Below are 12,704 nucleotides of genomic sequence, written 5' to 3'. Positions count from 1 at the left end.
AGATCTTCTGTGCTGTTTTATCATCCTTGTGACTGTAAATGTTGCTCCTGCAGTGAATTTCATTGTGCTGCCCGCAGTGATGTGAAAGGTAAGTTAAAAAACAGAAAGCCTTTTTAATATTTTTGAGTCAGAAAAATAATCTCTTAGTTTGCTATGGCAGTTAAAAAGTTAGTACTATATATTTGTAGAGTATGATGATGTTTAGGTGAATGGTGCCCCTGTGGCAGATTTTGTTGGGCCATTGCACTGATGTAAAATAAAACTAAAAGCCTGTTTAATATTGGAGGTAAAAAACAGGCTCTTGTTTTGCAATGGCACTTATAACAGCTAATATTATATATTTGTATAGTATAATGACTAAGTGTTTGTAAAGGATTTCCATTCCTTAAAAGTTCAGTAGTGGCTTAGCCACCGCTAAGAAAGGTCCCAGGGAGAAATGCTTCTAGGGAGGTGGTGTGGGAAAAGATCAGAGGTCAGAGGGACAACATGGATCTAGAAGTTACAGACTGCAATATTGGGGAGGGGAAGAGAAGAGGGGAGGGGGAGAATGTGTGGCATGTGGCCCAAAGAGGTAGGCTCGACACCAGCCACTACATCATCAGGGAAGGCAAATAAGCAAGTCGGAACAGTTGGGTTGAGGCCTGAAATTGGGTGGCCAACCAATATCCCACTAGGGAAAGCAAACAGGGGAGGTAGAATGGATAAGCCACAACCCAAGGTCCAAAATTGTGCAGCCAAAAAAAGGCAGTTAGATGCCACTTTCATCAGGTGAAAAACCGGAAAAATCAGGTTTCTAACACCTGATAAATTGAGAAAAAATATCCAGAAATTGGGTTAAAAAACAAGGGGCTCAATTTTAAAACCGAGCTGGGAAAGGGGCAGGAGGACAAATTGTGGTTGGGAAACCCATCAGTACGGGTTTCCCGGACGTCCGTACGATTTTGATGCAAGGACGTCTTTGATTTTTTTTTTGTCAGTTTCCCGTCCGATGGAACGGCCTGATTGACAGGCTGGTCTCAGACGGACAGGAGACCAGCCAGGGCGAGGTCGTCTTCAGGTAAGTCTGCAGGTAAGCCTTTGTTTGTATGGATGGGGGGGCATGGCTGGGCACGGCTGGGCACGGGAAATAGGTTGGCATGGGTGGGCATAGGTTGGCATCGTGAGTCATGGCGGATGGGATTGAGGGTCAGTCCCTGGGTTTGGGGGGGTGTCGGTATCAAGGGTCATCACAGGGGTCTGCGATCGTTGAGGGGGAGGATTGGCGGTCGGAGGATCGGAGTGGGGGGAAGATTGGGGTCAGGGTTCCACGATCGGGGGGGGGGGGGGGGGGGGCGGGGGTCCATAATCGGTGGGGGCGTCGTGCAGGTAGGCTTGTTGGGCCTGGGGGAAGCACTCCTACTCCTCCGGGCCCACAACCTGTGTCTTTCTAGGCACCTAGCTGTTAGTCTCGGGCCTTCTCACTTCCTTTCACGAGATGTAAAACAGAAGGCCCGGGAATCCCGGCCCCCCCAAGGTTGAAATCGGGAAGTCCAGTAAAATGGAGGCCTGACGCCTCCTTAAAAGTTTTTAAGGCCCGACCCACCTCCTGGAAGCGAGTTTGGCACCCGCCTCTCTTCCCGCCCCTGTGAAAACTGGAAACGGGCGGGTTGGAGGCGGGTCTGAAATGGTGGCCCCCACAAACCCGTTTTTCAATGTTAAAATTGAGCCCAAGGTGTCAAATGGATCTGGGCAACTTGTGGCACAGGGTTAGCACTGGTGGGAGGCCTGCAACTGCAGCATTACAAGCAGCAGATTGGCTTTTCTTATAATAAAGATGGTGACATACCCGGTATGCCCTTATAAAATATTGATGTGTTGAGATAATATTTTATAATGGCAATTTAAGAATAGGGTGATATCATACCCTTCAGGTGCAAATCTTTGCAATTCCTTGACAAACAACTAACTATGTACCCAGCATTGCTGGCAATATTTTGGAAAAAGTGAAAGAATATATGGATCCTGACTGCACAGACACAAGTCTCACCAAAAGATGGAGCTCATTTCCATTTTAGGAATAAGTGCCAAAGTCACCAAAACAAAGTGGCTCCTCAATAATACGGCTTCATGCTTAAATTGAAAGTTATTTGACTATGATTGAAACTGTTTTAGTTTCATGCTGCTTATGAAGAGTGTGAAGTCATACTAGACTTACTACGTTCCAATTCTCAAAGAATTACTTTCTCCCATGGGGAATAGTAGCTAGTAATATCTCTGGATACTGTTCTTAAACCAGTTACTGAAGAAAAGAGATATCAATCCATAGGGGAAAAAAAGCTGCATAACAGACTTCTACAAACAAGACCATACACATATATTCCTTTGTCAGTATGATCTTAGAAGCTATAAAACTATAAAAAAGGGTAATTTAACCACACAATACCGTTCAAGTGTGATTAAATTAGCTCTCTCAGAGGATAATGCATGTGATAAAAAGGTTATTTAAATAAGATTATTAAAATAAGTGTGGTACATGCAACTCTTGGACATTATCTATTCAAACAGAAAATGGCTGCATTTCAAATTCAGACAGAAGCTCCCCTTTTCAACACTCATTAGCAATTATGCATATTCTAAGTATAATGCATGTATTTTCTGCACAGGAAACAATGCCAGGTATTTTAACCCTTAGATTGTCAGTTATTACAAAGGGGTAGTGGTCTCTTAAATTTTCTGCTTATGACACTAATACAAACATTAATATGACAGAAATAAAACTGGAATATCTCCACCACATAATAGTAGCCCTGGGCTACAAAAAAGTCCTACTTCTTAAAACACGACTGTTATGCTTGTTTTGTTGTTTCCCCATTGTCTCTTATTTTCCATTTAATTTTACTTTTTTCTACACAAACCATCTTTTATAAACCGTATTTGTTTTTTAAAAAATTTCTTTATTTACCTTCTTTTTCCCGGCTCCTGTCATTTATTTTGGCTATGGAAGCATTTCTTTATAAAAAGATCTTAAAATACAATTCCTTTTAGCCAAGTGAGCAGCAAGGGAATGAAGATTAGCATGTTTGCATCATGGACAATTTTTTTTTGCATCAAAACAGTAAGGGGCTAGCAACAAATGAATAAACTTGTTGCAGCTCACAGAAAAAGAGCATGCCTGGACAAATAAATGCATCCACAGCATACCAAGGTTTAGTTATATGGAGAAAATTATGTTTTTAAAAATATAAAACACTAATATTAGTTGTGAACCAAACTAAATTGCCATTTACCTTTGAAGTTATTTTTTTAAGAAAATGCCCAAATCTTAGAAACAGTTCTGCCAGTCATAATTGCTAATTCTGGCTTTTGTAATAGAATCCATTTTCAAGTATAAAAGCTGTGAGAGAAACAGTTATGTTGAAAGATTATTTTATTTAAAGGGTGATGTTTCCATGGTAAAATAACTTGCGGAATCAATTCTCACTGATGGGAGTCTGAAACTCACATCAGCTGACCATCTGGGAGGGCAACCATGCCACCTAAAAATCTAGGTCCTCATAATGCTACAGCACTGTAGTAGAATATTTAGAAGATTTTTAATGAAAAATGTGTACATACGTTCGCTTAGAGTATCCTTCCCCTTTAAATCTGATCTGCGGCAACACCAGTCTAGCTGGAAATTACAACCATAGAAGAGCTTTCTGAACCCTCTTGCAGTTCCTTGGCTAATCAAAAGTGCCACCATAGAGTATATTCAGTTGAAAACAAGGCTTTACAGAATCATTTTAACTGAGAAATTAAAACAGTTGCCAATTTCTTTTAAACAGAATGCAAACATTTAGCTCAAAGTGCAATCAATTCAACTGGAGTGAAAAAACAATTTTGAACAATTGCAAAGATGCAATCTGGATTGCAAATATTCAAAAATATTGTTCTAAACATTGTAGTGTTCCCCAGCTACAACTGGTGTTCAACATTTTGTAGCTTCCATGTTATTTTCATAGAAGGATTGTAACCCTTTCCCTCATCACAAAGTGTATAACTCTAATTGAGCCAATCCTTCAGTTACCACCACTTAGTTCTATTTTCAGAGCACCAACTCTAAGGACAAGGAAGCAAAATGGATCTTCAGTGCAAAACAAGATTATCTCCACAATTTGTATGTAGCTATTACACTTACCAATAATATCGCCTTTCTGGATCAGTGTGGAGGAAGATGAATAGGTTCCTGGAGTGTTGACAGAATCCATACTATCATCACTTAATCCTCCACTGCTTAGTCAGAGACAAAGAATTTTGTAAGTATTTTAGTAATGTAACCAGCTGAAACTTAATATTTACATGTATATAAATGTAATAACCTGCTGTATTTAGTGTACATCACAAAAAATTTCAATGAGGGATGTTTCAATCAAATCAATTGTCAGTTTATGTATTCAAAGCATTTAATTAATAACCACTTTAAACAAATGCAGTACAACTTGCTCAGTGTCTAAGTATTACATTTTTACCATTACCCAGGAGAACTGAGTGTTACAGTGCCCTTTCACCTCTGGGGCCTGACTTCGAATCTAGCCAACTTGATGGGATAAAAGTCTTTTCTCTCTGCTTTAAGGGGGGTCTTTGCTCTGTGGCTGGTCAGGCTATACTTCACCTACAAATGCCTCACTTTGGCACTGGCTGACAAAATTGGCAAAAATTTCCCACAACTGACATCCTTTGCCTTTACCAGTGCAAAATTCACCCAAAAAATTGCATCACAAAATTAGTAATTAGTCCTTGACACTTCTGCTTTCCCAATTCTTATTTACCAAGTGATCCAAAATTTGTACTCACTTCAAGTATGAAAACACTTTAAATGTGATTACCGTATGAAACTGAAACAGAAACATTTTAGATATTGAAGTTTGTCATCTGTATAATCCACCTATTACTTGGGGTTAAATTGGATAACCCTCGAAAACGGGTGTGGGGATCACGGTACATGATTAATTCGCGCTCATTCATGGTGATGCAGGCAGCACATTAAATTTCTACTGCCCGCTGATTTGAATGATTGCTGCGTGCAGCCAGTGCTACCTGCGTTGTTCGTTGCCTGCACAGGGATCCCGACATATTTCCCAGTGTATATGAGTAAAAACTATGGTGCATTTCAAAATAACATCAACTAGTCAGTCAATAAACTGACCTGTCCCATCAGTTGCTGAGTCGCTATGAATGATGAATGTGCAATTTGAATCAAGAGATATGTCTACATCTCCACTTAATACATGAAAATACCACAGAACTACACAATGAAAACAGTTCTTAAAAATCAAATCTGTTAGCTTGCGCTTTATTTATGATCACTATGAGTACGATTGGGGAAGGAGGAAATAGGCAATGCCAAAAGGTCCTTCCAAAAATACCACTCCAAAAATGCCTGGAATATACAATATTAGCACTATTTAAAGGCAGCCTGCACCTCTTAAAGGGGAGGTGCACTGTGGCTGATGGAATTGATGTCAGGAAGTGGATTGCTTTGGAAGACATTTTGTGAAGATGTCTAAACCTGCAAGAGCGTGCACCAGGATTTTCAGATAATGCACCAGAGGCCTTGGCGCAAGAGGTGGAGAGAGCGAGGGACATCCTGTATTTGCAGTGGGGCAAGAGACCCTCCAGACATATGCTCAGGAGGCAGTGGGAGGAAGAAGTGATGGAGGTCAATGCTAGGAGCATAGCTCCAAGAACATGGATGCAGTGCAGGAAGAAGTTCAATGATGTGACACGAGTTGTCAAGGTGAGTGTGTTCAATCTTCAAATGGCAAATCCTACCAGCCTCATCTGCTCCTAAATTCACTACACACCCATTACCTACCTACCAACAATCTCTATCAATCAGTACTCAACTCTTCAATTCAAATGGTTTACTTCACCCTCACACACTTAGCATTGTTGCAAGCCTCTCACCCACAACTCACACACACTGGCAGCTATTCAACCATGACAATCACATCACCCAAACATCTTGCAGGACACTCATTGACACACTTCCCTCTTTCTTGCAGGAGAAGGTGGCACTAACAGGAGGCAGCAACAAACAGCTGGAGGAGAACAAGTGCGCCTACATGTTTAAACCCCCATGGAGGAGACAGTGCTGGCCATTGTGGGAAGGGGCATCGCTGAGGCTGTGGCCACTGGCGGCGCTGGAGGGATCAATGATAAGGGTCTCTGCATACCGAATCCTCCTTCCCTCTTCCCACTTCTCCCTCATCCCACAAGCTGCAGATGGTGTAAGCAAGCACTTCTGACCTTCTCCTCTCCCCTCACCACAACCTAACCTTTGTCCCTTTTTCATTTCAGATACCCAAAAACTGGAACTTTCCCAGTCAAAGGAGGCAGAAGAAGACGACAGTGATGATGAACAGATACAGTCACTTGATCTTACACTTGCAGCCACCAGCTAAGAGACTGACACTGCGCATATGTTAGAGGCTAGGATAGAGGAGGGATTGGCACATGGTGAGACACCGGGCATAAATGCGCAGCAGCCAGGGCAGGGGGAAAGGATACCAACTCGCCGGAGGGCATGGTCGCTAGTTCTGTTGCGGAGGATTCAGATGAGGACTTCGATGGGCCAGGCTGTAGAAGGCGGCTAATGGGCATACATAATTAAATGACTGGTTCACTGAGCCTGCGCACAATGTCAAGGAGCATGGAGGAGTCCAGCTCCAACTTGGCATAGGGCTTTGCACAGAGCTTGGAGCCCATCCTTTCCAACATGGAACAGGTGGTCACCTCCATCAGGGCATCTGTGGAACCCACCATGATGCAGCATCCGATAACTGATATGACATCTTCCATCAAAGGTCTGACTGCTGCCATCATGGTTCTGGGTACTACTGTTGACAGGGGCTTCCAGGGCGTCACAGCAATCCAGCAATCTGTTTTCCAACAGATCACCAGGATTGCTGAGGCGCTGCCCCAGGAGAGTGGCAGTGGCTCCATGGAACATGAACCTGCTGTCCTCTCTCAGGATGACAGCATTCCCGTTCTCATTCCTGCCACTCTGCCAGTGCCCTTGCTGTTGCCCGTCAGCCTGCCAGCCCACTCCCTGCAGAATATTGAAACTTTATCCAAGTATAGGAAACCTCCAAAAACACATATAAATGTACTAGCAGCCAGAAGAAATCATCCAGCAACTAACCTATAACTACTTCGTCATCCCTTCAAATACTGCTGGTGTGGGGTCCTTCATGCCGCTTAAGTCATGTTCAACAGTGAGAGGTTAAGACAGTGTGTTAGATGAAGTGTGGAGTTCCTAAATAGTACCACTGCCTTCAACTCAGCGTGTTGCACACTGATTTGTGTCATATTCTCTCTACTCTGCATGCTGCCAGCGGTCGTTGGAAGTGTGCACGCAAATCTTTGGCCCCATTTTCAAGGCTTAGTTGTCCATGGAGCACCTAAAAAATGGGTGGTACATGACCCAATTTCACCTCTGTTTTCTCATATCCTAGGATATTCTCATCATGCATGTCAATGCCTGACAATAGGACTTGTGCCTTTATAAAGCAATTCATTTGAAGCTCACATTTGACTCAGCAAAACCTTTTCATAACATTAATTGAGCCAATTGTTAACATAACTATAAAAATTATATAAAATGAGGCACTAAAAATTATGTATTTTAAAATAGATGATAAAATACTGTTTTGCTCAGTAGTCAGTTGCTAAAAGTATTATAGTTCCCTACCCACTGATGACTAAAATAATGCAGACAGCAAAGGTACAATTTTTTCATTAACACAGACAGTGATGATACTTAAACCCCAATATTGAGGTACTGCCATAAAGTCTTGCAGGAAATAGGCGGGAATCAGGAAATTGGGCCTGTGACCACTCATTTTCCCAATCAGCAAATTCAGCAGCAAAAATGAGCCTACCCTATGGGTATACACAAGTCTCATTTAAATGACATTTATGTAACTTATGTCTCATTGGAATTCCCAACTGTAGGTGATGGACCGCCCACAGTGTGCTGCTCTCCCTTTTTATATGGGTGTATCGGGGATCCTGGGTCCTAAGGAATGTCTTGATGACTGGAAAACATTTTTTTTTACCTCCTCCAGCCATACAATCCTCCGAGATCTCTGCGCTCCTCCAATCCTGGCCTCTTTCGCATCCACGACTTTAATCACTCCACCATTGGCGGCCTAGGCCCTAAGCTCTGGAATGCCCTCCCTAAACTTCTCCGCCTCGCTACCTCTCTACCCTCCTTTAAGATGCTTCTTAAAGCCTCTCTCTTTGACCAAGCTTTTAGTCACCTGTCCTAATATCTCCTTATATAGCTCGGTGACAAATTTTGTTCAATAGCGCTCCTTTTTTTTTATTCGTTCATGGGACGTGGGCGTCACTGCCGAGGCCAGCATTTATTGCCCAGCCCTAATTGCCTTTGAGAAGGTGGTGGTGAGCTGCCTTCTTGAACCGCTGCAGTCCGTGTGCTGAAGGTTCTCCCAGAGTGCTGTTAGGAAGGGAGTTCCAGGATTTTGACCTAGCGATGATGAAGGAACGGCGATATATTTCCAAGTCGGGTGGTGTGTGACTTGGAGAGGAATGTGCAGGTGGTGTTGTTCCCATGTGCCTGCTGCCCTTGTCCTTCTAGGTGGTAGAGGTCGTGGGTTTGGGAGGTGCTGTCAAAGAAGCCTTGGCGAGTTGCTGCAGTGCATCCTGTGGATGGTACACACTTCAGCCACAGTGCACCGGTGGTGAAGAGAGTGAATGTTTAGGGTGCTGGATGGGGTGCCAATCAAGCGGGATGCTTTGTCATGTGAAGTGCCTTGGTACATTTTACTACGTTAAAAGTTCTATATAAATAGAAAAGTTGTTGTTCTTGCATTTCCAGGCAATTTTACAGCATTTTTCTCCATGCATTAGTTGATTCTGCTGCAAACACTGCCATAATAGAATAGATAAGAGAGAACCAGTGGATTTGGTTTATTTGGATTTTCAGAAGGCCTTTGATAAAGTCCCACATAAGCGATTAGTGTGGAAAATTAAAGCACATGGGATTGGGGGTAATATACTGACATGGATTGAAAATTGATTAACAGACAGGAAACAGAGAGTAGGAATAAATGGGTCTTTTTCAGGGTGGCAGGCAGTGACCAGTGAGGTACCGCAGGGATCAGTGCTTGGGCCTCAGCTATTCACAATATATATCAATGATTTGGATGAGAACCAAATGTAATATTTCCAAGTTTGCTGATGACACAAAACTAGGTGGGATCATGAGTTGTGAGGAGGATGCAAAGAGGCTTCAAGGCGATTTAGACAAGTTGAGTGAGTGGGCAAATACATGGCAGATGCAGTATAATGTGTATAAATGTGAAGTTATCCACTTCGGAAGGAAAAACAGAAAGGCAGAGTATTATTTAAATGGTGATAGTTTGGGAAATGTTGATATATCCTTGTGCACCAGCCACTGAAAGCAAACATGCAGATGCAGCAAGCAGTTAGGAAGGCAATTGGTATTTGGCCTTTATTGCAAGAGGATTTGAGTAGAGGAGCAAGGATGTCTTACTGCAGTTATACAGGGCCTTGGTGAGACCACACCTGGAGTATTGTGTGCAGTTTTGGTCTCCTTACCTAAGAAAGGATATACTTGCCATGGAGGGAGTGCAACGAAGGTTCATCAGACTGATTCCTGGGATGGCAGGACTGTCGTATGAGGAGAGATTGGGTCGACTAGGCCTGTATTCACTCGAGTTTAGAAGAATGAGAGGGGATCTCATTGAAACATATAAAATTCTGACAGGGCTAGACAGACTGGATGCAGGGAGGATGTTTCCCCTGGCTGGGGGGGGTCACAGTCTCAGGATATGGGGTAGGACATTTAGGACTGAGATGAGGAGAAATTTCTCACTCAGAGGGTGGTGAACCTGTCGAATTCTCTACCACAGAAGGCTGTGGAGACCAAATCACTGAATATATTTAAGAAGGAGCTAGATAGATTTCTAGACACAAAAGGCATCAAGGGATAAAGGGAGAGAGCGGGAATATGGTATTGAGATAGAGGATCAGCCATGATCATATTGAATGGCGGGCTCGAAGGGCCGAATGGCCTACTGCTGCTCCTATTTTCTATGTTCCTATAATGCCATCAGTCAGCAGCAGTCCATGGTGGCTGCATTTTTAGAAGGAGATGAGGACATCCACAGCTAACTGTTAGGAAGCCCCCTAACAGTTGAGGAGTGATTTTGGTTCTAAGCCTGAGCATCTGTTTGCCGTTCCACATCTGCCACCAATGCATAAAAGGAAAGTTTGCCATCTAGCTTTGTCATAATGAAAAACTACGTGCAAAAGGCCAATGGTTATGTGAAATGGTACCTCCCATGGGTATGGAAGTTCCCAACTTGGGTTTGTACCATGCTTGACGGGCCCCACGAGAAATGTATGCCAGAGTTAGGAGCACAGTTACCATTCTCTTCTTCTTGATACCGGCAATCTTGTTCCTCATTTGCAGCCAGGTGCAAAGGACCTGGGTGACTGCATTGAATGAGGCCACAGCCTCCCACCATGCAGCTTGCGCCTATGCTTTTAGTGAAGAGTGGTCTACAGTCCATCCTTCTTTGGTGTACCTCCTGCAGCCGGACTTCTAACTCTTCAACATCAAATGGAGCAATGATGACCATTTGTCTTCGCTATGCCAAAGTAATAAATTTCTCCACTTTTCTGTTCCCCCACTTCCCCCAATAACTTCCCTTTTAAGGGCTAGCTGCAGTCCTTTGAGAACTGTTGTTTCACTAGATTTTCTGATTCCCATCCAAGTGTGCTAAAAGTCAAGCTCTCTGGGCAAGCTTTTCCTGTGCATGTAGCCTATTCAAATTAGAAGGAAGAGACTCCCATCAGAAAACTGAGCTAGGCATGCCCTCTGTGCTGCAGGCAAAGGCAGGTCTGCTTGTTGACAGCTCAACCTCATTATTCCCATTATCAAAAGAATAGGCAGCTCTAGTGTACATCTGACAAAGAAATAGTTGTTTTTGTTAGCTTAAGAACAAAATTTGACACCGAGCCAAAAAAGGAGATATTAGTGTGATATTTCTGACAACAGAACAGTAAAAATAATGCAGATGCCTTTAATCAAGGTACTTTTTGATGAAATATGACATGAACAATTTATATGGCAATTCATTTGAATTTCCTAATGATAGCAAAGAATAAAATACAATAAAAATGAATTTCCATAAAATCGTATATTGTACTATTGTGCAGAATTATTTTCTTTATAGTTTAAGTAGTTAATGCATTTTTTAAAAAAAGACAATAATATTCTTTTGTTGGAAAAGATCTGCAAATAGAAAATGTGATCTTGACAAATTGAGTATACAGTGTACTTCATCTGTGGTTAAGCTATGGGTGAATGCACTTTGAAAATTTTGAGCATTTGCTGGTTCCTGCAATCAGTGTAATGTGCTTTGTTTTCTCTCGCAACCCCTCTGAATATTATATAAATAGTAGCACACAAGGGAAGCCTTCCTGTAAATTGTGGCGAACTGGTATCAGGTTACAAATGGTTACATTGGTGAAACTATATTGGGTTCAAAAGAGTCTATCACAAACAAACTACATATTGTATGTTACTCTACATTTATCCTGCAGCTGCATCCATTATTTATTTTTGGTTAATCATTGTACGCATCAGGGATATCAGTCCTTAGGAAAGGAACACTTTTGGCTACCAGTTTCTGAACCAAGCACTCCTGGGTCATGTATAGCATGTGACAGATACAGAGAAAAGCTCATTTTACTTCAATCTCAGAACAGCATATCTCATTGCACCAATGTGACATATCAATTTACCACACCAACCCTCCTTGTGGGTTGTCAAAGTGAAGCCAACACTATAGAATCAAATCACAGTCCCTTTTGTGCTGTGGATTCATGGCTGCTGGGGACCAAATTCAGACTCATTTCACTCAGAATTCTTACAACCAGTAAAGAGGAGATGTCATCTGGGTTGTTTCAAATCCAGGATCCAGAGGTGAAAGGATGTGTTGTAACCCACTGCACAATCCATTCCCCAGATGCATCTGTTCAGTACTCAGGCTGCAGGACCCCAAAACAGAACTTCTAACCTCTATGTCTGAACCTTAATTATCGGGAATTCCACTGAAAGTGTCAGAATTTTTCACAAGTCTACTGTTTACAGTTTTCTGAGGTGAATTTTAGCAGTTTTGCACTAAAAGGCTCAATTCTTGGAGGATCTTGCTGGTACCCTTTTGTTAAACTACCAAGAGTTAGAGTTTAATAATAATACTTTCATGATCCTGATGAACATCATGTCTGAATAAGACACGATGAGTTACCATATCATTAAGCATTGGATAAGGTACCTCACACTAGGTTACTTCACGAGATAGAATCTTGTGGTATCAGTGGGAATTTAATTTGCTGGACTAGGAATTGGCTCCAATCCCGCAGCCAGAAAGTTGTAGTTAACAACTGTGGATCAGCTTGGAGGCAGGTTGCTAGTGGTGCCCGCAGGGATTGGTGTTAAGTCCACTACCGTTCACTGTTTTTATTAATGACCTGGACAGCAGTGTTGGGGATACGGTCAGTATGTTTGCAAACAATACTTAAATTTGTGCAAAGGTTAAGACAGGAGTACAAATTTCTGCAAAAAGATTTAGATGCGCTAGGGAAATGGGCGAGCAATGGCAAATAGCATTTAAGCTAGAGAAATGCAG

General features: G+C 42.4%; 1 protein-coding gene across 2 annotated transcripts in view; it reads right to left on the bottom strand.

Moving 5' to 3' along the window:
* gmeb2 (glucocorticoid modulatory element binding protein 2) overlaps positions 1 to 12,704 on the bottom strand; it is a 60,085-nt gene that overhangs the window by 28,545 nt on the left and 18,836 nt on the right. Inside the window, exon 3 of one of the 2 annotated variants that reach the window (XM_068000565.1) lies at positions 4,157 to 4,251. In XM_068000565.1, the coding sequence (XP_067856666.1) occupies positions 4,157 to 4,251 (95 nt within the window). The remainder of the gene's footprint in view (positions 1 to 4,156; positions 4,252 to 12,704) is intronic. The other variant, XM_068000566.1, reaches the window with a different exon arrangement.

Source organism: Heptranchias perlo, chromosome 19 (genome assembly GCF_035084215.1).
Source record: "Heptranchias perlo isolate sHepPer1 chromosome 19, sHepPer1.hap1, whole genome shotgun sequence".
Classification (NCBI taxonomy): Eukaryota; Metazoa; Chordata; class Chondrichthyes; order Hexanchiformes; family Hexanchidae; genus Heptranchias; species Heptranchias perlo.
The sequence above is the reverse complement of the archived record's forward strand: the minus strand, read 5'-3'. Positions and strand labels throughout refer to the sequence as shown.